General features: G+C 44.0%; 1 protein-coding gene across 2 annotated transcripts; it reads right to left on the bottom strand.

Annotated features, from left to right (window-relative positions):
- Positions 1-20090: 20090 nt before the first annotated feature.
- Positions 20091-26580, bottom strand: OTX1 (orthodenticle homeobox 1). Of its 2 annotated transcripts, XM_037126285.2 has the most exons (5): positions 26519-26580; positions 26096-26162; positions 24371-24571; positions 23373-23524; positions 20091-22106 (listed from the first exon to the last, which is right to left on the bottom strand). In XM_037126285.2, the coding sequence occupies exons 3-5, from the start codon at positions 24465-24467 to the stop codon at positions 21288-21290; spliced, it is 1068 nt and encodes a 355-aa protein (XP_036982180.1). In that variant the 5' UTR covers positions 24468-24571; positions 26096-26162; positions 26519-26580; the 3' UTR covers positions 20091-21287. The 2 variants fall into 2 exon arrangements, with proteins under 2 accessions (XP_036982180.1, XP_036982181.1); XM_037126286.2 differs by lacking the exon at positions 26096-26162.
- Positions 26581-27550: the final 970 nt, after the last annotated feature.

Genomic DNA, 27550 nt, shown 5'->3' with positions numbered 1-27550 from the left:
AATTAGAAATTTACCCTATGCCATGTACAAAAATTAATTCAAAATGGATCACAGATCTACATTTAAGGCCTAAAACTGCAAAATTTTTAGATAAAAACAGTGAGAAAGCTTCATGATATTGGATTTGGCAAAGACTTCTTGGAAAGGACAACAAAGAAATAAAAACATAAACTAGACTGCAACAGAATTTAAAACTGGATACTATCAATAGAGTAAAAAGACAATCCATGGAAAGGAAGAAAATATTTGCAAGTTAAGTGTCTGGTAAAGGCTTAATATCTAGAATATATAAAGAACTCCTATAACTCTGCAAGGAAAACAAGCAAATAATCCGATTTTAAAATGGGTGAAGGACTTGAATAGACATTTCCCCAAAGAAGATACACAAATGGACAATAAGCAAGCACATGACAAAATAGTCAATGTCACTAATCATTAAGGAACTGTAGATCGAAACCACAAATGAGATACAGCTTCACACATGTTAGAATGACTATTGTAAAAAATAATAACAGACCCAGAAAATAACAAGTATCAGCAGGACATGGAGACATTGGAACACCTGTGCATTACTGGTGGGAATGTCAAATAGTACAGCCACTATGGAAAAGAGTATTGGCATTCCTCAAAAAATTAAACATAGAATTACCACATGATCCAAGAATTCCACTTCCATGTATGAGATTATATATGTAAAGTAATTGAAAACAGGGTTTTGAACAGATACGTGTACACCCATGTTCATGGCAGTACAATTCACCAGAGCCAAAGGATGAAAACAACCTGGTGTCCAACAACAGATATACAAAATGGTACACACACACACACACACACTGAACTATTTACCCTTAAAGAGGAAGGAAATGCTATACTGTGGATGAACCTTGAGGACATGATGCTAAGTGAAGTCAGACACAAAGGACAAATATTGTATGTTTCCAGGTATACGAGGTATAAAAAATAGGCACATTCACAGACACAGCAACAAGATTAGAGGTTACCAGACTGTGGGGGAAAGAGGAAATGGGAAGTTATTGTTTAATGGGACAGTGTCTCTCAAGGATAATGAAAAATTCCAAGAAATAAGACAGTGGTGATAGTTGCATATTATGAATGCAATTAATGACTGATAAAATAGTTAAATTCCATCCATTTTTAAGAGTAATGAGTGCTCTTTCTTCATATAAAGCAAGGGGCTGTTGTCAATTCTGTACCTACAATTAAGCAAATAAACACCAAAACAAGTGACACTGGATGTGTAATACCCTTGAGTTTTTTTACCCTTGGAAAATTTGAATAGGAAGAGTAGGACCTACCTGAACAAAGCATTTAAAATATATATTTTATTGATTATTACAGTTGTGCCATTTCCCCACTTCATTCCCCTCCACACTGCACACCCTCTCCCACCCACATTCCCCCCCTTTAGTTCATGTGTCTCAACTTCTTTAGCTTTTATATTTCCCATACTATTCTTGCCCTCCCCTATGTATTTTCTGCCTGCCATCTATGCTACTTATTCTCTGTACCCTTCCCCACCCTCCTCCTCCCACTCCCCTGTTGCTAACCCTCCATATGATCTCCATTTCTGTGGTTCTGTTCCTGTTCTAGTTGTTTCCTTAGTTTGTTTTTATTTTAGATGTGGTTGTTAGTAACTGTGAGTTTGCTGCCATTTTAGTATACTTGTTTCTTATCTTCTTTTTCTTAGATAAGTCCCTTTAACATTTCATATAATAGGAGCTTGGTGATGATGAACTCCTTGAACTTGACCTTATCTGAGAAGCACTTTATCTGTCCTTCCATTCTAAATTAAAGCTTTGCTGGATAGAGCAATCTGGGATGTAGGTCCTTGCCTTTCATGACTTGAAATACTTCTTTCCAGCCCCTTCTTGCCTGTAAGGTCTCTTTTGAGAAATCAGCTGACAGTCTGATGGGAACTCCTTTGTAGGTGACTGTCCCCTTAGCTCTTGCTGCTTCTAGGATTCTCTCCTTCATTTTAATCTTGACTAATGTAATTATGATATGCCTTGGTGTATTTCTCTTTGGGTCCAACTTCTTTGGGACTCTCTGAGCTTCCTGGACTTCCTGGAAGTCTATTTCCTATGCCAGATTGGGGAAGTTCTCCTTTATTATTTGTTCAAATAACTTTCCCACTTGTTGCTCTTCCTCTTTCCCTTCTGTTATCCCTATAATTCAGATGCTGGAACATTTAAAGATGTCCTGGAGGTTCCTAAGCCTCTCCTCATTTTTTTGAATTCATATTTCTTCATTCTGTCCTGGTTGAATGTTTCTTTTTCCCTTCTGGTCCACTCCATTGATTTGAGGCCCAGTTTCCTTCCCATCACTATTGGTTCCCTTGCATTTCCCTTCCTTGGTTCATTGGTTCATCTAATTTGTGACTAAAATGAACCAGTTCTGTGATCACCCTGATCACCAGTGCTTTGAACTGTGCATCTGATAGGTTGGCTACCTCTTTGTCGCTTGGAAGTATTAGCTCTAGGACTTTGAGCTGTTTTCCTGCTTGAGCTATAATGTTTTGGTCTGTTTGCACCTATTGCATATGAGGGGCAGAGCCTTAGGTGTTCACCAGGGCACGGCAACCCAAGTTACGGGGTTGTGAATCTATATATGGGGGCAGGGTCTGAGAGGGAAAAAATGGCGCTTTGCTCCGCTCTCTGTTGCACCTCAGTCCCTTCTGCCACTTCCCCCAAGCAAAGTGGGCCTTTCTGGTGCTGATTCCCATGTGGGTGGGCTTGTGTGCATTCTAGGACACTGTGGATTTCTCCAATGAACTTTCCTGTGAGGCTGGGAGTCTCTCCTGGCACCTCAGCCCCCACAAATGTTTTCAATCCGTATTTTGAGGCTTTATTTCCTGGCGCTAGGACCCTGAGTTGCGTGATCTGTCTTTCTCCCCAGCTATCTGTGCAGGAATGTGGGACTGCTGCCTGGTCAGCCAGCCACCTTGCGCACGCACGGTGCCCCACTTCTCAATTGCAGCCCTGCTGGATGTGCCTGTTGCTACCCCACACCCAGGGTCTGCCAGTTGCCACCTGGGTGCCCAGGGTCTTCCCAGTGCTGCCTTGCAAGCCCAGGGTGCCTTGTGTGCCCAGTGTTACAGCTTCCTGTGCCGCAACCCCTCTCTGCTCGGCTGTCCGACTCTGCCCCGCCTATTGGTTTGGATGAATGTGTTTATTTTAACTCCTTGGTTATCGGACTTCCATACAGTTTAATTTTCTCTCAGTTTTGGTTATTACTTTGTTTCTGAATTGTTGTCGTCCTTATTTTGGTTGTTCAAGGAGGCACAGTGTGTCTATCTATGCCTCCATCTTGGCCAGAAGTCCTTGAACAAAGCTGTTTATATGGATTACACAGCTGGCACTGGCAACATTATGCTAAAAAAATCTTCCTGTAGTTCATTATAGAAAATAACCCAAGATATTCCCTCTCCATCTGTATCTAGAACTATATGCCAGCCTGCAAATGCATCACACTGGTTTCCTTTCCATACCCAGCATCCATCATCCCCTATCCCTCACAAAGCCTTTGTCCAAGGGTCCTTATGAAGGAAGACTCTTGTGCCTCCATTCATTTCTCAGGTCTCAGCTCTAGCACGACTTCTTCAGGAACAATCCCTGACCTTCCTCATCTGGTCATTTGCCTCTATGTATCCCTCTCTTGGTACCATGTATTGCTCCTTTGTAGTACTGGTCAGAATTGTCACTTCATGACTGTCTGTGCAATTAATTCATTAAGATCAATTTCTCCCAATAGACTGTAAATTCTGAGAAAGCAAGGACCTTTATATACCCAGTGTCTAGCATGATGGTGACACATAGTAGACACTAAAAAACACTTGTAAAACGAATACATTTCTGTCCTCATTATTTCCAACTACTTCTTTACCCCTAAAAAAACCCCTATCTTCTAATGTGAATAAAAACCTTGAACAGGTTAATAGTGGTACACTAATATCAAATTAGAATAGCTGGAGAAAAAAGTATTAAAATACTCAGCATAGAGTCAGTCTTGCTAATAAAACAAGAAAAATGTTGTAAAAAGCCGAAAAATAGTTAAATTGGTAAATTTGTTATATATATTTTGTCACCACAAAAAAACCAAAAAAGCTTGAAATTACACTTTAATTAGATCAATATGATAAAATCCAAATAATCTTAAATCATTCTTCCATTCAGTCATTCACTCACATTTTATATAGCACATATGTGCCAGGTATTTGGCTATATTCTAGAGAAACGGTGATGAACAGACACTTATAATAATGTGTTAATAACATTAATAGCTAATATTTTTAGAGTACTCTTACATGTTCACAACAAAATAGGTAACTGCTATTATTATCCTCATTTTATAATGAATAAACTGAAGCTTACAAAGAATAAATAATATATAAAATAATATATTGCTCAACTCTATACTTTCAACCATTGTTCTTCCAGTAAGAGTTGTAGCTACTATGAGAGGACATAAGGCAATTAACTTATTCTCTCAGAGTAACATGTAAAGACTTGAAATTTATGTAGGAATTTGGTAAGGAGAGTGTACAAGTTAGAAAAGGAAGTATTTCTAACAGCAGGAGTAAAAATTCTGGAAGAAAAAGCAAAGTTCAAGCAGTTTTAGTGAACTGCCAAAGATGAGACTGGAGTAAGCAGAACAGAGAGGCTTTGTTTTGGTTTTATCTGTAGTGAAATAAACCACCACAAAGTTCAGTGGTTTAAAACAACCACCATTTTGTTTTCTCTCATTTTTCTATAGGTTGACTGGGCTCAGTCAGGCATCACTTCACGCGATGTTACCTGTAGCTGAAATCACCTGCAAGTGTTCTGGGTATGTAACATGTAGGATGGCTCTTTCACTCATCTGGCATCTTGGTGGGGACATTTAGAAGTCTGGGTTCACCTGGGATGTCCAGGCCTTTCTCTCTCTCCAGATAGTCCTCCAACACAACTTATTATGAGGCTCTTTGGGTGCAAAAGTTGAAGCTGTTAAATATTTTTAAGGCTTGGAACTGGCACAGTGTCACTTCTGGACTTTCCATTATGTACAGTGAGTAACAAGGTCAGATTCAGTATGAGAGGGAACTGAACAAAGGCATGAATCCTGGAAGATATGTTACATTTGGGGCCATCTTTGGAAACTAGCTACCACAGATTTTATGCATAGGTACAAGACTGGAGAAAAAGCAACCGGTAAGAAGGTTATTGGAGTAGACTAAGTGAGCAATTACAACAGCATTTTGTATTTGTACTTTTGATGTAGACAGGTAGAATTAATGGCTATTCAGTTATAAAATGGACTTAAGTTGGTGAGTAACTAACACTGAGAGATGAGGAAGGATCAAAGTAGTTGGAATGTAATGACTCTGGTTTTCTTCTTCTGGTTATGGGTTGATTGAGATGTTATTCCCTGAGATAAATAATAATATAAAATGAAGAGATTTGGTAGTAGATGTACTGTGGTAAGTCCAGCAGACATAGAAATTGGGTCTACAGCCCTGGCTGGTGTGGCTCAGTGGCTTGAGTGACTCTGAGCCAAAGGGTCAGCCAAAAGGTTGCCAATTTGATGCCCAGTCAGAGCATATGCCTGGGTTACAGTCCAGGTTCCCTGGCTGGGGGCGTGCAAGAGGCAACCGATCAGTGTATCTTTTGCACATTGATGTTTCTCTCCCTCCTTTTCTCCCTCCTTTCCTTTCCAAAAAGTAAATAAATGAAATCATAAAAAAAAAAGAAATTGGGTCTATGAATTAAGGCTAAAGATACACATTCACAACTGAAAATGTGGGAGTGAATATTTAAGGAAGAGTGTTGGTGTGTTAAGAAGGCAGCCCACATTAGAAATCCTAAGGAACAACAATGTGTAATGCAGCAGAAAAGAGGGAGTCACAAGGATGACTAAAAAGAAGAGACATTAGAATTAAAACCAGAAGAGTACAGTGTCACCAAAAACAAGGGAAAAAAGTAATTTCATAGGAGAGAAGATGCCTACTAGCATCAACTGCTATAGAGTACCTACAATTAAGACTGAAAATTGTCCTCTTGGATAACAAACATATAAGTTATTATTGACTCTGGCAAAAGTAGTCTCATGGGGAAGCTTCGTTGTAGTGAATTAAAAAGTGGTTAGAAGGTAGAAACAATGTGTAGACAATTTTTTCAATAAGCTCAACTATTAAACAAAGGAAGACATAGTGATAGGTATAGGAAGAAAAAGAAGTCAAGAGAGGATTTTTTAAGATGGCAGAAGTTAGAGAATGTTTAAGTTCTGTTGGGATGAAGCCAATAGGAAAAGAAAAAGTAGTTGAAGATGCCAGAAGCTAGGCTTCTGAGGAAGCAGAAGAGGATGAGATGCAGACTTATCCTCAGACAGGAGTAGAGAATACCAGGCCTAGCACTGGACAGGAGTAAAAAAAATGGCTGTGAGTATGGTGTCCAACCTTTTGGCACCTCTGAGCCACACTGGAAGATGGAGAGTTGTCTGGGGCCACACATTAAATAAACACTAATAAAAACAAAAAATCTCATAATGTTTTATGTAAATTTATGATTTTGTGTTGGGCCATATTCATAGCTGTCGTGGGCAACAGGCTGGACTCCCCTGGGACTGTGAGGATGGCATAAATATGAGGTGTTTGTAACTGAAAGTCAGGGGCATTCTTCTCTGACACTTTTCACAGAATTTTCTCAGTGAAGTAAGATCACCTGCTGAAAAAAAAATAAGAGGTTTGAGAAGAGTGAAAGAGGTTTTAAATAGCCACTATCAAGACTAGGTTCAAGAGATGATTAGGAAAACCCAGAAATATGAGGTAGGAGCAAAAGTAGGTTTACAGTTATCTGCTGGAAAATAATACAATATTTAATAAATAATAATTTAAGTATTACTTTGTGTTTTGTATACTCACAACTATAAATCTACTTTTACCCTACCTGGTGTTGCTAGAAAACCAAGAACCCAAGGCCAGGTTGCTAACTAAAACTAGAGTATTCTCAGTTGGTTCAACTGTGTGGTTTTCTCTTATAGCATTCAGTAATCAGGGATGCAATTTACATGGATGAAAAGGACAGGAGGTGCTGAAGAGCCATGATGGATGGATAACAAAAAAATTAAAGATTTTAGCAAAATGTCTATTGATAAGTTTAAACTACTCCACTTTATTCAGTAAATAGACTCACACCACCATTAATTTTATAGTTTGCCAAGGTATATATTGTGGTACTTTAGGTGCTACTGACAGATGCTGCATAGTATGCAGGAGCTTCCCATTTAGAGTGACTTTCATTTCATTTATTTATTTATTTGTTTATTTATAACTGACATACTAGAGTACCTTCGTTTTATTTAAGTACAGTTGGTATACTATATTATAATAGTTTCAGGTTTGCAATATAGGGATTTAACATTTATATATCTTATTATGTGATCACCATACTAAGTCTAGTAATTACTATCTGTAACAGCACAAACTTCTCACACTATTACTGACTATATTCCCCATTTTATTCACTCCCCTACCCACTGGCAACCATCCACTTAGTATGATCTCTGCTTCTATGAGTCTTTTTGTTTGCTTTACTTTGTTTGTAGTTTCTTTGTTGTTGTTTTAGATTCTATGGAAAATGGTACAGAGATTCCTCAAAAGCCTAAAAGGAGAATTACCATATGATCCAGCAGTGCTACCCCTGGGTATTTATCTAAAAAATCCAAAGTGCTAATTTGAAAATATATATGCACTCTGTGTTTGCTGCAGCATTATTTATAACAGCCAAGATATGGAAGGAACCTAGATATCCAGCGGCAGATGAATAAATCAAGAAGATGTGGCATATATATATACATTAATATTACTCAGCAACAAAAAAGAATGAAATATTGCCATTTGCAACAACATGGATGGGCCTAGAAGGTATTATGCTAAGTGAAACAAGTCAGAGAGAGCACCTTCTTTTTAAACAGCCTTTGTAGGAGACAAACCAGGGAACCAAAACAGCCACCCCTAAGGATCAATACCTCTATTCACAGCTGAATAAAAGAAAAATTATAAAAGCCACATCTGTAATTTAAAATTGTCTAGTATTCACATTAAGAAAGTAAAAAATAGGTGAAATATTTTAATAACATATTTGGTTTAATGTAATATATATAAGATATTTCAATATGCAACCATTATAAAAACTTACTGAGATACTTTGTTTTTTTAACTAAGCCTTTGAAATCCAGGTGAATTTTATGCTTACATTGTACCTCCATTAAGACTAGTCATATTTCTCAATATCTGTACACATAAACTGTTTCAAGCTTCTTTGAAGATTTATTGCAATCAGAATACCAGATATAAACAATATATAATAATTTAGGGAGAAATCGATTTGCTCTTAAAATTTCAAGAGTTTGAAAATCACATGTGGCTAGTGGCTACTGTACTGGACAGTGTAGCTCTAGATATATGACTGCATATTATCTAGAATTATTATATACCTGTTGAATTAACAGAGCCAATAAAGTTCTTCCTTAGATACTGTCATCCTACTCCTGTAATCATTCATAATATATACTTACATAGTATACTTCAGATATGAATGTTCGGCTATTCCCAGGCTCAGAGAGTCTAGACACATATATTGCAATAGATAATCCTAGACAGAGCTTTGGTTCCCACCAAGTTCATGCTGGCCACCTGCCTGGAAACCATCAGCCTCTACATAGCCATTGGCTGATATTTGCTTTCTCTGCTAAGCAGGTGTGGCATGTATAAGACAACTGCACAGACTGAGGGTTCAGTTTTCTTTACTAAGTTAGTTACTACTCATCTACCAATGTCCCAGCTCCCAAAATTATGTTGACATCACCTCTCATGTTCTCTTTGTCTTTATGGAATTTCTGCCTTTCTTTATTTCTTGACTTTCACTTTAGTATATTTTCAAGAGGTAGTGAAAATAAACACATATATTCAATTGACTATGCTTATCTGGAAGTTTCTTTTAGGATTCAGAGCTGATTTATTTCAAAACCTGTAAACTCATCAGAAGACAACTTATTTACACACAAACTTTTTGAAGCTTCTTTAAAGATTTATTAAAATAAAGATTCCAGATATAAACAATATATATTTAATAAAAATCAATTTGGCCCTGGCTGGTGTAGCTCAGTGGATTGAGCACAGGACTGCAAACCAGATAATCTCAGTTCGATTCCCAGTCAGGGCACATGCCTAGGTTGCAGGCCAGTTCCCAGCAGGGGACGCATGAGGGCAACCATACACTGATGTTTCTCTCCCTCTTTCCTTCCCTTCCTCTCTAAAGATAAATAAAATCTTTAAAAAAATCAATTTACTCTTAAGATTTCTCTAGTAAGAACATTTTGTATTTAGAATACTCTTGTGCATACAGTGAATCAGTTATATGAGCATAACAAGAGAGAAAGACAATGTTATTGAATGTGAACCCTGCTTCCTTCAGATGAACTGTAAATAAAAAACTGTCTAATCACAATTCAATTGTGTTGTGTGAACCTTACATAAATATCTGGACTGGAGTCATTAGAGCTATTATTTTTTTATGGGAGTTTGCAGAATTAGCAAATTCAGTAACTGTTAACCTATTACTGTTCTGGCTAAACCTAAGGGGTACCTGATTTACCTTTCAGAGTAAAAGCTAGCAAGCACTGTCAAAAAAGAAATAACAGACATCATATTATAAAACTTGGAATAAGGTAGACTATGCTCGTTAACATAGTCTCTGAGAAAAGACAAATTTCTTCTTTTAGAAATTTGTGAATTTCTTATTTTAAAAACTTATTTTATTTAACTTCTGTTTATTCTAAGTCTGTTTGAAAGGTTAAGTCCCATTTTTTAAATGAAGAGAATCCAGTCAATTTTGATTTGTGCTTTTAAGATTATTTTTGTCCCTGCAGTTAGCATCAAACCAGAGCAACACGTTCTAGTCTTTTCTGTTAAAATCCCACCCACATAAAACAGCTCATTGTACTCTTTCACCAACATTTTTCCCACCTCACAACTTTTAAGTCAGTACATACATTTCTATTTTCTCATATAAAGTTAGCACAATCTTTAATTCAAGTATTTATTGAATACTACTTTGTACCAGGCATTGCTAGATTCTAATAAAAAGATTAATGAAATATATTCTGTCTTCAAAAACCACATAGCCTCAGATAGGAGACAGATACATAAAGTAATAAATACATAGTAACACCATAAGTACTGCAATAAATGTATTAACAAAGTGCTATGGGAAGCCCAGAGGCAAGAACAATTAATTCTTTCTGGGAATGGTGGAGGGAGGAATAGGATTTTCTCCATGGGAAGAGGAAGAAGGAAGACTATTCCAAGCTGAGGGGAAAACATGAAAAAAGACAATAAAATACACAGCTTCTTTAAAAAACTAAAGTAGTCTGGTGTGGCTAAAACATGAGAGTCCTACAGAGTAATGATAGAAACCATGTGAAAGAACTTGAATTTTTTGTTGTAATGCAGGCCATGAAAAGCCATAAAAGCAGGAAAGGGAGGTGATTTGTGCCTAAGAAAGAAAACTCTGTGGCAGTGTGAATGACTGACTAGAGAAGGGGGAATAGAAGGAAGGCAGAAACCCAATTAGAAGTCTATTGTACCAGACTAGTAGAACTCTGAGCAGTAATTGTGGAACTGGAAAGAAGGGGATGAATGGATCTGACATGCATTTCAGAAGGAGATTCACTTGGATATGACGGCTATTTGACTGGAGATAGCAAGAAAATAAAAGTCTAAGATTCTACCACTTATTTTGGCTTATACGATTAATCTAAACAAAAAAAAATACCAAAGATTTAAAAAATTAGCTTAACCTGAGATATTTGCAGATATTTACAAGGCATTCAAGTAAAGAAATACAGAGGGTAACTAGAAATAAGTATCTCAGCTAAGAAATATAGTCAATACCAAAAATAGATGTTTTTAGAATTAGCAACATAAAGATGACATTTGCAGTCATGTGAGCAGATGAAGTTTTAAGAATGAAGAAGAGGAACCATTGCCAAGTACTGCACACTACAAAAAGTCAGAGGATAAATATTTAAGGCAAGACTTTTAAAAGAAGTCTTTTATAAAAAATACTGGGAAACATTTTCTTGATCATGAGGTAAGAAAGGATTTCCTCAACAAGACACACAAAATGTACCAATCAAGAGAGACAAGATTAATAAATTTAGCTACTTAAAATGCCTTAAGAGCCCTGGCCAGGTGGTTCAGTTGGCTGGAGCATCATCCTGTACACCAAGAGTTTGCGGGTTTGATCCCCAGTTGTGGCACATACAGGAGTCAACTGATCAACGTTTCTCTCTCTCCCTTTTTCTCTTTCTCTTTTTGTCACTCTCCCCCTCCTTCCCACGCTCTCTTCCTCCCTCCATCTCTTTCCTTTTCTCTCTAAACATATCATTGGGTAAGAATAAAAAAAACACCATAAGAAAGAATGAAAGTTCCACAAAATGGGGGAAATATCTATAACAAATAACTGACAAAGGATAGGAATGCAGAATATGTAAAGAGCTCTCACAAATCAAAGGGAAAAGATAGACAATCTACAAAAAAAGAGGAAAATATTAAGAACAGGGACTTCACAAAAGATATCCAAATAGACAACAAATGTAAGAGTCGTGGCCCAATCTTACCAGTAATCAAGAAAATACAATTTAAAACCACAATGAGATGTTACTCTACACCCAAATTGACAGAATTTAAAGACTGTAACAATACTAAGCTTTGACAAAGATATGGAGCAACTGAAATTCTCATACGCTATTTGGAAATATAAGTTAATACTACCAATTTGAGAAACAGTAACAATATCTAGTCAAGCTGAAAATATGTGTCCTCTGTGGCTCAAAAACTCACTCCTATCATATACTTGCAGGGGTGTCCAACCTGCAGCCCATGCATGACACATGCAGCCCAGGATGGCTATGAATACAGCCAAACACAAAACTGTAAATTTACTTAAAACATTATGAGATTTTTTTGTGATTACATGTCACAATTTATTTAATGTGTGGTCCCAGACAACCCTTCTTCCAGTGTGGCCCTGAGACATCAAAGGTTGGACACCACTGCGAGAGAGTGGCATCTTTATAGACATCAGGGTACATATAAAAGAATGTTCAGAGCAGCATCATTATAACTGCCCTAAACTTGAGACATCCCAAATACCTATCAACAGTAAGACAAATCAATAAATATATTTACATAATATTATACAGCATATAGTGATGAAAATGAAGAAGCTAAAGATATATACAATCACATGAATAAATCTGATAAACATAATGTTAAATGAAAAAGCAAGTTACAAAAATAATGTAATTCTATTCATATAACGTGCATGTTTTTATATATGTATATACACATACACATGGTTAAGTTAAAAGAGGAAAGCAAGAAAACAATTACTATAATGAAAGAATAGTGGTTACCCTTGGGAAACAGCAGTGATTATAATAGGTAAGGGATACTCACAGAATTTTGGGGTCCCAATAATGTTGTATTCCTTGACCCTAGCAGTAGTGCTTACATGGTGTCAAGTTGATAATCATTTGATAAAACATACATATAAATTTTATGAACTTGTAAATATATTTGCTACTTAAAATTTTAAAAAGTGAAGTTTTGAAAAGTCTCTTTACAATTAACAAGAGATATAACAATGAGAAGTATGCAAAAAGGTTTTGATTCTAAGGGTGATTAAAAGAGATTAAGAAAATAGGCTATTGAATCCATTTAAAACTTTGAATACCACAAAGAAAACAGATCTGAGATGAATTACACTCAAATCTGTTTCAAGGCTGATAACTGGATTTCATTCTTTCATTCACTCAACAAACACCGTTGAGAGCTACCTTTTGTCTGGCACTGTGCCAAGGTCTGGCAGTCCTCACTTATCCTTGTTCTAGGTTCTGTGGCTTTAAGAGAAACAACATAAAATGAACAAAACCAATTTTACCAGACTAATTGATATAAACAAAAGTTAATATCATCTCATCAATGTTATAACAAAATGACTTTAAATAAAACAACATTATTCGAGGACCTGCTGTACAGGAAACCTTACTCCTATTTCTTAGGCTCCTCTCAGCACTAGGACCTCCACTGACTTATAATCTCTCTCGGGATAAAAGGTTTAGTTATTTTACAGACTGGAATACAATCGTACGAGAAGAGGTGATCTCAGTTCTAAAATGTACAAATAAAATGCCCTGCAGGAATGATCAGATGCAGATCTGAGTGTGTCATAAATTTTATGCCTCTGCTGAGGAGAGACAGGGAGAAAATATATACTAGATGTTTTCTTCTCCAAACATTAAACAGGAACAACCTTCATTTTTTTTTTTTTTACACCAGGTAAAAGCAAGTCTTAAGAAGTCAGTACCAAAAATAAAAGCATGAGATAGAGTGTTCTTAAAAACTAAAGAAATATACAACTTAAACAAGAATTCTTTTTGCTTTTTAATAAAACAATTCTAAATCTATACAGTGATGTGATCTCTGAAAGATAAAATACACCCTAAAAAGATAAGGATTTGGTAGGATCAGTACCATTTTAAATATCTATTTACAAATAAATTAAGCCTCATATACAGAGATACTAATCTAATCTCAACTCCATATCTGGTTTATGCAATTTTCCCTGGATTAGCACTCCTAAATGTAGCAAAGCAATATTCTAAGGAGCAAAAAAGGCTCAGCCAAGAAGAAAAAAATACCACTCATAAAAATGAACCAGTAAGGAATTTTAAAATTACTTAGAAATTAAAAATTAGTGAGGAACTAAAATTAATAAGAAATTAAAAGGGGAGATAAAAAGACCTGGTACTGGACTAGTCTTCTCACTGAATACTCAATATTTTTCTGAACACTCATAAAAATGAGACTGAATGATGTCCAGAAACATAAAGGTAGTAATGTACCAAGAAATAATTTTCAGTTACCAATACTCAAATTTTACAACTTGGACTTAGATAAAGCATGTTTTATTGATGTCTATCCAGTAACCTGATTCTCAAGTAATTTGATGTTTTTTTTTAATTAATGTGTTTGAATATATGTTAGGTAGCTCTTACAGCCAAAAGAGCTTTGAATTTGAAGACTGAGTACCAGCTCCTCCCATAAATGGCCCGAGGTAACCTCTGTAAATGGTTCTTTAGTCAATTGATCCAGAAAATGGCACAAAATCTTGAAAATCAAGAGGCTCAAATCTTCATGCTCACTTTAGAACACTAATGAAACTGCCCAGGCCATCAAGGGTATGCATATCTGAAGGATGTCACTCTACAGAAACAATGTGTGCCATGCTATCATTACAATGGTGGAGTGTGTCCAGGCCAAACAGGGCCACACACAGGGTTAGTTGCCAAAAAAGAGTGCTAAATTTTTGCTGCACATGCTTAAAAACGCAGAGAGTGGTGCTGAGGTTAAGGGTTTAGATGTCTATTATCTGGTCATTGAGCACATCCAGGTGGACAAAGCTCCCAAGGTGTGGTGCAGAACTCAGAGAGCTCGCGGGTGCATTAACCTCATACCATGAGCTGTGCCTGACACACTGAGAGGATCCTACTGGGGTGGGGATGGGGGGGGGGGGAGCGGGTGGGAAGATTGTTCCTAAACCAGAAGATGAAGTTGCACATAAGAAAAAGATATCCCAGAAGAAAGGGGACAAAAACTTAAGGCCTGAGAGTAAATTCAGTATAAAATAAATACTAATGAAAGATTTTTTAAAAGACTGAGTACCAAGCTCTTCCACCTACCAACCATGTAAGCTTTGTGTAAATAACCAAACCACTCTGAGCCTCACACAACCCAACCTCACAAGACTTGAGAACAGATAAAGAAAAAATATATGTGAGTAATATCATATAAGCTCCAAAGCGCGAGAAGCTCAATTCCCCCTCAACACACTCTGAAAACTTTATGCAAACTAATATTTTTACTGCAAAAAAATATATAAAAGTATACTATAAAGAAGTTACATGCATCCTCATTCAGCTTCAACAGTTAACTCATGTTAACCATGTTTCATCTATACTTTATCCATTTCTTCTCTTCCTTCATCATTTTAAAGCATATCATTAACTTTCTAAGGGCCAAATTTCAACAGCCTCTTTTCAGTGAATGTATATGTACGAGAAGTCCAACAGAGGGATCTGACTTAGTAATATGGATTTGAGAGTCATCAGTAATAAAATCAAGAGCTGAAACTACACAGCTTTGGCTGAGATCAAATATCCATGCTTGCGAAACAAGAAGACACTCTTTCGGTGCCCCTTCACTAAAAATATAAATAAACATAAAGCACAATACTTCCATCAAAAAACAAATTCTATGGATTTTCAAAGGCCTATGAACTTTTATATCCTATTATTTTAATTATTTTTCTGCCTTAAAAAGGTATCCCTATATCAGCCACTGCTCTGAAGAATTTATGAAAATTCCTAAAACATAGACATAATTTATATAACATCAATTTTAAACACTGATATTGTAACCAACTCCAAATTTTGTTTTCCAAGTATTTAAGAACTTTTTGTTTCTAGTAATTTTCCTTTTTCTTTAACGAGTATGTATTTGTTTTATGCTTTCTTTTGTATTATTTCACAATAAGAATTCTTAATGAAATTTTAAAAGATAGTATGTTCCTTTATTAAAATATCTATGACAGAAGATAGTGTATTTTATAAGCATTCAGAGCTCTGAACATGCGTAAGAATATTTGTGTCCTAAAAATATTTCATGAGCTCTTTAGACACCAAGTTGTTCAATCAGAGTCTATGTATTCCCACATTTAAAATAATTTTACCCCAAATGTCAAAATTAGTTGTTCATTTATACTCCGATCCTAAAAAATTCTCATGTTTTTTAAATACTAACTTTATAATCCACTTAAAAATTTCTAAAATACTTTTCATAAGCTGTTTGATAAAGAATAACCTTTAAAAAACAAAATTTTATGACTTTTGGAATGGACTGGAATTTTGTGTCTTTGATTATATTAGCCACAAGTAAATTACCTAAAGGGGACAGAAGCACAATTTTTAGAAACACAATAGATTTTCAGTGTTTAAATTTTGATGGATTGTAATTAATTAAATCAAGCCTTAGTCCTATTTGATCATATTTTAAGCATATGCTTTCTTTGAAGTAATAATCCTAGACACATGAATGTATAATTTCATAATTAGAGGGGTATGCATTTTAGTTATGAGCACACTGTATACTTCCTTGCTCTATTTTTTTCCTAGGAAAAAAGGGACATACTTAAAAGCAGTTTCAACTTTGGCAATATTATATAACTGCCATTTCACCTAAATTACTCGAATTTTTCTGGGAAACATTTTTTATTTTTAAAAACTTTTGAAAGACTACCTAATTTAAGTAAAATCCAACTTTATTTAAAAGCATGATTAAAAATTATTATGTCAAAATGGCACGTCCTTCCCCCCACACACACAAAATATTTTTTTCAGATATCAGTAAATATTAACAGGATGATTAAGAGGCATAATTGATTTTTCAGGAACCATATACTAAACAGAGCCCCCACAAAACTTCTATTTTTCAAAATGTATATTCTAGACACCCACACATTCAATTAAACAACTCTTTCTTAAAAACAATGGAGCAGTCCTCTTGTTGTAAAATAAGCAGTGCATAATTATGCAGACTTCGTTTTCTAGTTAGTGGTTTTTACTTTACGTATGGTATTATTGAATATAAGTATTCCTTAGTTAAACTTAAGAGCTGTTCATTGTCATTGCACACACTAAAATGTATAGGGGAAGGGAGAGAAAAGTGTGGAAAATATAACTCCTTGAGAAGTTCAGTTTCAATTAAGGAATTTTACAAAGATATCTTGTTGCTTTTCTTAACTGCAACAGAAGCCAAGTGATTTTTTTTGTCTTGAATAGTAATACAGATTTTCTTTACCAATAATGTATATATTAACTACATTTAATATGTCAGATATATTTTATTTTTATCTCTAAATTTTTAGTCCCGATCAGTGCTTAATGACATCAGTAACAATTAATTCTGTCAGAGTAGTGAATCTGTCATTTATTTTCACAATTGAAAAAATTCTCAATTTTGCTCTGAAACTATTTTGAACAAAATTCATGAAAAACTAGCAATTCTGATACAAGAAATGAAACCACTCAGTTTTTTGGTTTGTGTAATGTAGCAGGCATGAATTTGCTGACATTCAGAGTCTTCTCACCTGTTTTTCCTCTCAGGTGATACGTTTTCCTTTAAAAAAACCAACTCAAATTTAGGGAAATCTCAAACAAACTCAAATTTAGGGAAATCTCATTAGCTACCATGAACGAGTACTGAAAAGCTCTACAACAAAGTAAATTCACCCACTCTTTTCAGAGCTTCAGCAAATTAATTTGATGCTCTGGAGAAGGCTTTAAGACTTTTTTAACTCAAAAACTCACGAATATGATCTATCCTTTTCCCCTGAAGCACATCACACGTGTTCACTTAAGGGCATACTTTTTTGCCCCTACAGTATGAAAGGATAATACAAGCCGTGAGTTTAGAAACCAGGAAGATTTCGTTAGGAACTCAAAGAAAGACAACTGTTGGCGTCTAAAAGTTGCTAGATGTTCTGAAGTTGCTAAATTTCCTTCAGCTGCTTCCACTCTAACTGCTTCAGTTGTGTCAGTAATACTAAAACCCAAACTGAACGAACCTCCCTTGGGACAAGGGGAAGGGACTGAGGACAGTTCTCACAGAACTTGCGGGTTAACAGGTGGCCGGGCTGGGAGGGACCTTCCGAGCTCCCGCAGCCGCTGCCTCTCCCCGGCGAATCCTAGCCAGCACTGCCGCCCTGGCCTTGCTCACTGGGCCGCCTCCGGCCTCCCCCGCCAGAGCCACGCTTCTACCCCGCTCCCTCCAGCTCCCGCGTCCCTGAGGCCGGAGGTGGCCCAACCAGGTTGTGGTTTCCACTCGGCGCCGCGTGGCCTCGGCTCAGGGTGGAAGGCGCTGGAAAAAGCACGTGCCTCTCCTCGAAGCCTCGTCCCCCGGGCGGGAACTCCCGCCAGGCCTCCGTGTGCCTGGCCACTGGTCCCCGTCTGCCTAGACACGCAGGCGCCGAAGCTTCTAGAAGCTGCGGAGTGGCCGGGCCCCCACATTTGACCTACTGCCCGCTTCTTCAACCCAAAGTGTTAGGTTCTGGACCGTCCCAAGACCAGTGGGGCCAAACAACGAATGCGACAAAACTGGGGCCCAGGGGTTTGTTTGGGTACCTTGCTCCGGGGGCCACACAGTTGTCCGAGCAGGTGCAAAGCCGGGTCTCCTGGTTTCGGTCCACCGAGCTGCCAGGAGTACCGGTGGGCCGCCCAGAACACACCTCCGGTTGCGGGAGGGGGCAGCCTAGCACCAGGGCCTCGAACGGCACTGGCGGCTGCCGCGTCGGCCAGGGCGACCCGCGGTGGGTCAGGCAGGGTCGGCTGAGCAGACCCCAGGGAGGCCCGGGCCCGTGTGGAGAGAGCGGGACGCTTCTTTGCCCGGCCGCCTGCACGTGTCGACCGCGTACCCGAGGGGCCACGGCCAGTCACGCAAGGCGGTCTCGGCCGGGCATTTAAAGAGCAGCCCGCGCGGGCGCAGCCGGGCCCTGCGCTCCGGATCTCCCTCAGGGGGCGGTGCCGCCGCTGCGCCCCCCAGCGGGCCCTGGCGGAGTCGGGGCTGACGGGCCTGTCTGAGTGGGAACGCACGCGGCGTCCCGGCCAGGCCTCGGGAGTCGGCAGGGAGCACGCGGCGAGAAGGCTCCTCTCCAGCAGGGGCTCGCAGCCTGGAGCCCTCGCTGCGCGCGGGACCTGGGGGAGGGGTCGTTCTCCAAACTCGACTTCACGTTGTGTTTTCAGGTCTCACACGGAATAAAAAGAATAAGGTGTATTGGTAACTTCGCAGGGAACTTTTCGTTTTTTCCTTATTTCCTTCCCGCCGGTGGAAAAGTTGAGCAGCTTCTCACACCCAGGAGGTTTCAGGCCAGAGTCTTAAGAGCTCCGGGCTCTGGGTTTTGTGTGTGTGGAGCGGAGGTCATAGCACCCCATCCCCACCCCTATCGCCGTCTTCCCTCAGGGGAAGGTGGAACGGTCCTTTCCGACTCCCTGCTTCCAGCCAAAGTGATAAGCGTCATTGTCGACTTTCTAGATTTTGTGTTTGCGTTTTAAACTTCACAATTTGAACAAAGATGATTTGGCTAATTCTGGACAGGGACTGAAGCTTTACAAGGACAGAGCACGTGGAAGGAATGACGCGGATCCCCCCGCCGTCGTGAAGCCACCCGGGGCAGCTCAACAGAAAGGAAGGTTGTCTGCTGCCAACATGCAGGACTTGGATCTTTTTTTTTTTTTTCTTTTCCTTTTTGGCTCCGCTCTGAGAGCATTACAGAGCTATCCTTTCCCGCCTCCCGACCCTCTTCCCCTCCCCCTCTCCTTTCTGGTGCAGGCAATTAGGGTGAAGAAATCAGTGCCAGGCTCCTGCTCCAGCCTCTAAAGAGAAAGGAATTGCTTGGGGAATTGAGTCCTGACACCTGTCTCTGCCCGAGATGGCGAGAGGGGGTGTGGGGTCAAACCGCCTAGGGGAAGAGGCCGGACCGACCGTGAGGGGAGGACACTCCCTGAGAGGACGTTTCTGGGGACTCCTCTTGACACGTCTTCCCGCCCTATCCTTTGGACCCCCAGCTTCACAAAGATCATTAACACGCGGGTTATTAACATGTGAGTGTCCCTCCTTTTAGTGCTGCCCCTCCCCAGACCGGGACCGGGTGCTGGAATCAGAAGAGCCACACTGACAAACCGTTCATTTATCGGCATTTATTTTCGGGAAATAATGTAGATAAAGGGAAGGAGGGGGCTGCCTTACATTTCAACAAGTAATTTGTGATCTTCACATCGGACAAATTAAGTTTACGAATTACTTTCCCACCTACTGGACGAAATGGCCAAAGCCGAAATTGATACACAGGCGCGGGCTCACCGCAAATTTCAGAGAATGAAGGTGCACTAAGAACTCACTAGACAAAACGGGGGGGGGGCGGTGCTTAAAGAGAAAGAAGCTGACAGGGAATGGGAACTGGGTTTTGGGGCCTGGGTTTATTTTTCCATAATGCTGCATTTTTATTTTTTTTCTTTCGTTTTTGGTCTCTAAACCGGGACTGCGACCCTGTACTTAGACCCGGTGGACTCAGCCCTGCGCCCCATCCCAGCCTAAGCCCCCTTCCCTGCAGCCTGACCCGCTGCTTCCTCCACACTCCCCGACCCTCTGCGCCCGGCTTCCTGGAACCAAATGGTTCTCTTTAATAAATACACATAGGAAACAAGTGTGAGGGCAGGGCAGCTTTGCAACAACTGAAAAAATAAAAGCGCCATCGTTTAGGGAAGAGACGCAGGGGAACTGAGGGATATATTTTTGCTTTTGTTTTCTATATATATGTGTGTGTATATATATGTATATATCTTAAAGTTCTGTTTCCTGGGCACTAAAAAGAGATATGCTCCATTCAACCAACGGCAACTAAAAAGTGTAAGTGGTCGCTGGGACGGACCCCACTATGTACAGCATTCCCACACAGGCGGAAGCTTGAGCCAGTTCTGCGCAGGGCGGGGCTGAGCGTGAGAAGCTGGGGGGCGCCCCTCCCTGCGGCCCGGCCCCTGCGCGTCCTGCTGGGGAGGAGGAGAAGCCGGGAAGCTCTGGCCTGCAGGCGGGAAGCGGGGCTCGGGCAGAGGAAGGGATGGCAGCCCGCACGGGAGGAACATTTGGAGGGTGGTTGGGAGCATTGTGGGTGCACTCCAGTGGTCAGACACATGCCAGTTAGTGACTCCAGAGTCCAGAAAGAATAAATAAAAGTGTAGGGCTGCATCAGCCAGTCAGAGCGAAGAACTCCGAAGGCTGCAAGTGCATACTAATTGTCCAGAATGACTGGAAAGGGGTGACTTAGAAGTTCGTCAGGGGCTGAAAGGGAGAGGCACAGCTCTCCCGTATAGAACTTGTGGGCCAGGCCAAAGCACCAGTCCGCTCATCCGAAGGGTGGGCGGGTTTGCACCCCCTACCCCCCCGCCAGGCAAATGGCACAAAGATGAGAGCGGCAGTGCAGGCAACGGGAATCGTTTGGGGGCATGAAAATCATGTCTACAGAAGCTGAGGCAAAGGCGGGAGGTGCAGCAGCAACAGGACGGGAACCAAGGAGGGCGTAGGTAGTTTCATTTCTCTTCCTCTCCCTCTCCTGGGCTCACAATACCTGGAACCGCCAAGAGGCTTGGTCTTTATAGTCCAGACAGTCGGGAGAATTGAAGTTGAGTTTCCAAGCCGAGGAAGCGGCGGCGGCGCCAGGCTCCTTGTAATCCAAGCAGTCGGCAGAGTTGAAGGCGAGCCCCGAGCTGCCATAGCCTTGGTGGTGGTGATGGTGGTGGTGGTGGTGGTGGCCTGAGGACTGGCTCAGTGGGTGGTGCGCGTGGGGATGGTGGTGATGGTGGCCCGCCATGGAGGAGGGTGCCATCGGGCTGAGCTGGTGTGGGTGGTGGTGCGAGTGCATGGGCGCTAGATAGGAGCTGCAGTCCACTCCGCCGAAGTAGGAAGACGAGGGCGTGGGGTAGCCCTGGCCGTAGCTGCCGCCCTGGCCGTAGGACATGGGGTAAGAGGCTGCGGCCGAGGCCGGGCCTGTGGCTACTGAGCGCTGCATGCACGATGCGTTACTAGGCGCGGCCAGTGGCTCAGGCACCGACACAGACGCAGGGGCTGAGCCGGGAGAGATGGAGGCAGGACTCCAGATGGATGAGGCAGCGGGCGTACTCAACGACGACGGCACCGCCACTGCCGGATTCCCGCCCAGGCCTGCAGCCGCTGCAGCCGCTGGGTTGGCGGAAGCGCTAGAAGCCGAGCTGGAGGACGAGGCGGAGCTGGACACAGTAGGCGGTGTGAACTGGCCGCTGCTTTCCGAACCGGAGCTCTCCCGCACCGGGGACGACTTCTTCTTGGCTGGGCGACTCTTGGTCCCGTTCCCGCTCTGCTGCTGCTGACGGCATTTGGCACGACGGTTCTTGAACCAGACCTGAAGTAGCCCGGGTGGGGGAAAGCTTGTCAGTAGGCTAGTAGACCTTGCTACTCCTCCGCCCCTCGGGCCCACCACCCCGCCTAGAATCTCGCCTCCGCCCCTCCCCATCACTAGCCCTGCCAGATCCAGCCCCAGCCTTCCCAGCTTCTCCACCCTCCCCCATCCTGATGCTTAACGACCCTCCTCAGGCTAAATAGGGGTGTGCCCCATTCCCACCCCTAAAGCAACTCTGCCCTTGGGTGGAACATATGCTTCTGTCCAGCCGCAAGTTCAGCCATCTCTAAACTGCTGCTGTCGGCTTCTCCCCAACAGCCCGTGTTATGTTTGGAGGTCCTGTCTTCTGGCCTAGAGCTCAGGTAGCAGTGGAGAGGCACAGAGCCATGAAGTACGGGACAGTCACCAAGTTTGAGGTCAGAGCCAGTCTGCCCCAAAGGCCTGGTGCTGGGCAGGCGAGAGTTGGGGTGGAAGCAGGAGCAAGGTCAGGAAGCTAAACAGAGGCAGTACTCCGGAGACTAGGAAAGGAAGCCTGGGCAGAGTTTCTTTGGGCTTCTTGGCTCCGAGTAAGGAACCAAATAGTACAGTCAATCATGAAGTTCTCACTCATCTTGGAAGGCCCCGGTACTTGGCATTGCATTCATGGTTCTCTCTCAAACCTCCATGGGAAGAAGGCAAGATAAAAGACCCTTGCGAAGAGTTCTAAGTTATAATCCAGTATTTTCGGAGCTCTTTCATCGCAAAAACAGAAACAGCAAAGCCGAGAGCCCATTTTTGCGTTCAGCATCTTCTCGGAGCAAAGGAAGCGTCTAATCAAACTGGCGCTACCCGCGGGACGCACTCCCAGACAGGGTGCGAGGCTCCAGCCAAGCTCCACTCTTCCATTTCTAGGATCCCCAGGATGCAAGGCAAGGGCTGAGGCAGAATTCAGGACCCCGAAGGAAAGGAAACTGCCGAGTCCTGGGGCGGCCCAAGAAACAGAGGCAATGGTCTGACCCCCAGAGCTGTTTACCTTCGGGAGAGCCTCGTCTGTCCTTCCCCACATCCTAAAAAGGACTTTGATACCTAAGGCGCCCCGGGGCCAAGGGCCAAACCCAGGCTCTAAGCTAGTTCCTTTAACTTTACTTAGCTGCCGGGGGGTGGTGGAGGGTGTCTGGGAAGAGCTGCCCAGTCTGTAAGCCCGCCCCCAAACCAGACCAACCCCACACCCAGGCCCTCTACTACCAGCCCCAGAGCCCCTACCCTGACCCTGGAGCGTCCGGAGCGCACCTGGACTCTGGACTCCGGCAGGTTGATCTTGAGCGCCACCTCCTCGCGCATGAAAATGTCAGGGTAGCGAGTCTTGGCAAAGAGCGCCTCGAGCACGTCCAGCTGCGAGCGCGTGAAGGTGGTGCGCTCCCGCCTCTGCTTCCGCGGGGTGGCTGAGGGGACACGCGGGAGCGCCTCGGGTCAGCTGTGACCGGGGGGACCCGCGACAGAGGACGTGTGGACAGGCCCCTCGCAGGCCTGAGAGAAGCCAATGCAAAAAGAAAACCAAGCTCCGAGCAAAAGAAACTCCCCCAGAGGCCGAGCCTGAGAGGCCACAGGTGGTAGAAAGTGCTTGTGTGTCACTTTGAGCCAGTATCAAGACGCCGGGGCTGCCCCTTCCCTGACTCTGGGAGGTTAAGAAAGGAACAGAAAGTATGCAGTCTCTCTCTTCTCCCCCCCCCCCACACCACACCCTGGCTGGAGAGTGGGAAAGGGGTGCACAGACACACCACCTGGAAAACACTTTTCTTTCTAAGGGAATAAATGGGAGTGAAAGAAAAAGTGGGAGCCAGGAAAGAAAGCCAGAATCCCTCACAAGCCATCCACAATAGCAGTGCAAAAGCCAGTGTAGACAACTGGTCTTGAGGACAACTGAGGGAGGGAGAACCCCCTTCCTCAGCTCAGCCAGTCGCTTGGCATCAGGAAAGCTTGCCTCTTTTTGCCAAGGCATGGTGAGTGTCTAGATTCCTCGTTCAATGCTGGGGGGAAGGAAGAGAGTCACACATGCACACACCAAAAAAGGCACCTATGGAGAATGAATCCCTATGTGGGAGGTAGGGTCACAAAAAGAGACAGGTGAGGGTGCACGTTGCCCATTTCCACCACCCTGGCCCACTTCACCATCCTGCCCTGTGCCCAGCATCATAAACAGTCAAGGCAACCAGCTCCATGGGCCTACAAAGCCACAAAGTGTGTACACAAACCCAAGAGGTTGGTGTCCCCAAGGGGCTGGCGCTCACCAGGATAGCCCACGGAGGGATGCAGGAGGTCCATGGCAGGCCCGGCCAGGCCCAGCCCGTTCATGCCATATGGGGGTTGTTTGAGGTAAGACATCATGCTAACAGCCGTGTGGAGGCGCCCCGACGGATCCAGGGGGCCTGGCGCAATGCGGGGCTCCCACCGCTCAGTCCTTCAAGCTCTGTTTCGTCTGTGGACTCGGCCTATGGAGACAAGAGACACAAGAAACAGTTATTCACAACCATCTCGGCTTCCTGGTCTTGTCAGAAGCAGGGAGCCTCGGCATGGGGAGGGACATAGGCTACAAGCTGCACAGGGCAGTCAACTCGCCTCTACAAGGCCTTAGACCAAAGACCAAAGACTTCTTTGAGAAGCAAACTTTTCTGGATCTCCATTACTTCTTTTCGGGGTTAAAATGGGCCAAATAAACTAGTACGGTGTCGGTAAGATTGAGGAGAGGTTAAAAGTAGGGCCACGCTGGGGAGGTCAGAGCCTGAACAGAAAAGTGTACAAGGTCCAAGTCTAAGCAAATCTAGTGCACTGAGAGCCGGCCCCATATGCACCAGGAAACGTTCACTAGGTGACCTGGGTGGCAGGCCGCCCAAAGGATGAGGGGTTGTTTCGTTTTGTTTGAAATCTTTTTTGAAATCCAGAGGAAAGGTAGAGATTACCTCTCCGGGAAGCATTGCCCACTCAGGAGAGTACGTTCCTCCAAAGGTCTCAGAGGCTAGGTGCGGACCTCAGAGCCCACAGCTACCCCTCCAGTTGGCCTCTCTGTACCCAGCCGTGGAAAGATTGCTCACCCGAAATCACACTACGCTCCAACTTCAGTTACGGGCCCAGGTGCCGCAGAAGCGGTCAGAAGACGCAGAAGGGGCCACTGTAGCAATGAGGTTCTAAAACGCGGCCCTAGGTTAGAGGTGCCCCTCCCGGGCCTTAGGCCTGTCTGCACCAACTCAAGCCGGTTCTTTTTTCTGCAGGTCCTGGTGGCGGACAATAGGGTCCAGGCGAGGGGCTGAAAGGTGATCCGACCAGTTCCCCAAGGGCTCTCACATGTTTGGGAGGCTTGAGGGCAGCAAGTTCCCGTGCGCTCCCGTTCTTCCCTACTAACTGAACTCCCGGCCCCAGCACCCCATGGCGACCGGAGAACTAGGCCTCTGAGCCGTCGCTCGCGCTGACCGGACGGGAAGGTCAGCCTGGTTTCCCCAGTTGCCCAGAACCCGAAGCGCTACTCTCAGGAGTAAGGAGCTGGTGCTAGGGGAGTCGATTGGAGTCCCAGGAGACGTGCCGCTTCATCCCGCTTTGTGGGAAATCAGCGCAGGCCTGAGACCCGGGCTAAGGAGTTCAGGGAAAGAAGTTAGAGCTAAAGAAGCCTCAGGTTCCTACCCTTCGGGACCCATGGCCTGGGCCGGGGAACCCAATTTGCAGGGAAGGGGAGGAAAGGGAAACAGTCGAAGCAATTTTGCTAGGCTGCAACTGCTGGGCTGCAACGTGAGTTTCAAAGACTTTCTTCAAACTTAGCACTTCAGCTCGGTTACTTCGGAGGAGGCGGGGGCGCAGGGCCGCAGCGGAGCTCGGGGGTCCGCTGCGCACCAGGAGGGGCGCCCGGCCGCTCCCCGGCCCCGCCCACCTGCCGGGACCCGGGGAGAGGGGACTAATCTGAGGAGGGAGAGGTGAGAGCACTCCGCGCTACAAGAGCCCCAGCAGCCCTGCGGCTCTCTCCTTACCTGCCCTCAGCTGCCGGGGTTGCTCACCATCTACCTCGCACCCTCACCGACCCGTCGGGCAGCCAACCTGCAAAACAGAGAGGCACAGGACTTACCCGCCGGGCTGGCGGTAGTCTGGGACCCCCGGATTTCTTTCTTTCAACTTCCCTCCTCCTTTCTCCTTCCTTTCCACTGGCTTTGTGCGTGTCCCTCCAGGTTTCACTTTATTGCAGACACTTTGTTTGCGAAGCCCTACAAGCCCCCGAGACATTACCTCGCCCCGGACAGTGCCGAGGGGCCCCAGGGGAAAAGGTAGGAGTGAGAGGAGCTGAGTTGAGGGACGGCTCGCAGTGGCCGCGGCACTCTCCATACAACGTGGAGGCGGTGGGGGCTGGGGAAGTCCTGCAGAGGCACTTTGCAAACTAAATAAATCAAGCGATTTACCTTGTCGGAGTAGCTTGTCTTGCTCAGTTGTTTAGGTGATTGGAAATGTAGCCTGATGAAGATTGATCACCTTTCTACTGCCCTCCCTGGGTATGTGAACGCGAGGTGAGTGCGTAACAGGGATAGGCTGCCAATCCCCGGCCCCGTGCGGGCTGAGTGACAGGGAGCGGGGCAATGGCAGCCCAAGCCCAGGGTTACCTCCGTGCGCCCCCGCCCTCCCCCTCCCCCTCCCCCTGCGCCCCGCCCGCGCAGCCCGCCAGCCCGCCCCGCCCCACCGGGTCGCGCGCTAACTCCAGGGCTTGGCTGACAAACGCAGCGCAGAGCTGGGCGATGCAGGCTTGCTCAGCACCCGAGACCCGGCCGCGGAGGGGAAGCGGGTCCCTAGGCCGCCCTGGGGCTCCCGCCCTCCTCTCGCCCTTTCAGCGCCCTGGAGGGAGTGGCAGAGAGGAGGCCAGGTGGAGAACCGGTTCCCTCGCGCGCCACCCGGCTTGGCGGCCGAGTTGTGGGCGCGAGGACTTCGGCGCCGCGGGCTGGAGGAGAGCGGGCCTTCAGCCCCTTGTGTGGCGCCACGGTCCCCAGCGTCTTCCACCGAGCCGCCACCTGCAGACCGATGCCGCGGGCGGCTCATGCCGGCACAGGCTACTCTGCCGAGCTCCGGTGCGCAGATCCCTCCTCAGCGCCTCAGTACTCCCGCGCTCGGGAACAGCACCCGCGGGGCGCGGCCCCGCCACTTACCTGCTCCTCGGCGTCTCCAGGGGTTCCCATCCCCCACGGAGGGTGTTTGCAGATTTTAAACTCTTCTTTTGCAATGTTGCAGCCCAGCGTCCCTTTCCCTCGCACCATTCTACTTCTGAACCGAAAGATTTTGATAGGAAACTTTCTCTTTCATGCTCTGTCTCTGTCTCCTTCCCAGTCTCCTTCTACCAGGGACAGTCCGGTGGAAAGTGTGGCCACAGTCCCCCGCTTTACTTTCTATTCCTCCTGCCACAGAAGGAGCCTCCCTGAGGCGATTTCCCCGTATAGTTCGTACTG

Source organism: Artibeus jamaicensis, unplaced genomic scaffold (genome assembly GCF_021234435.1).
Source record: "Artibeus jamaicensis isolate MK-2021 breed Jamaican fruit bat unplaced genomic scaffold, CSHL_Jam_final contig_465, whole genome shotgun sequence".
Taxonomy (NCBI): domain Eukaryota; kingdom Metazoa; phylum Chordata; class Mammalia; order Chiroptera; family Phyllostomidae; genus Artibeus; species Artibeus jamaicensis.
This window is presented reverse-complemented; position numbering and strand designations above follow the sequence as displayed.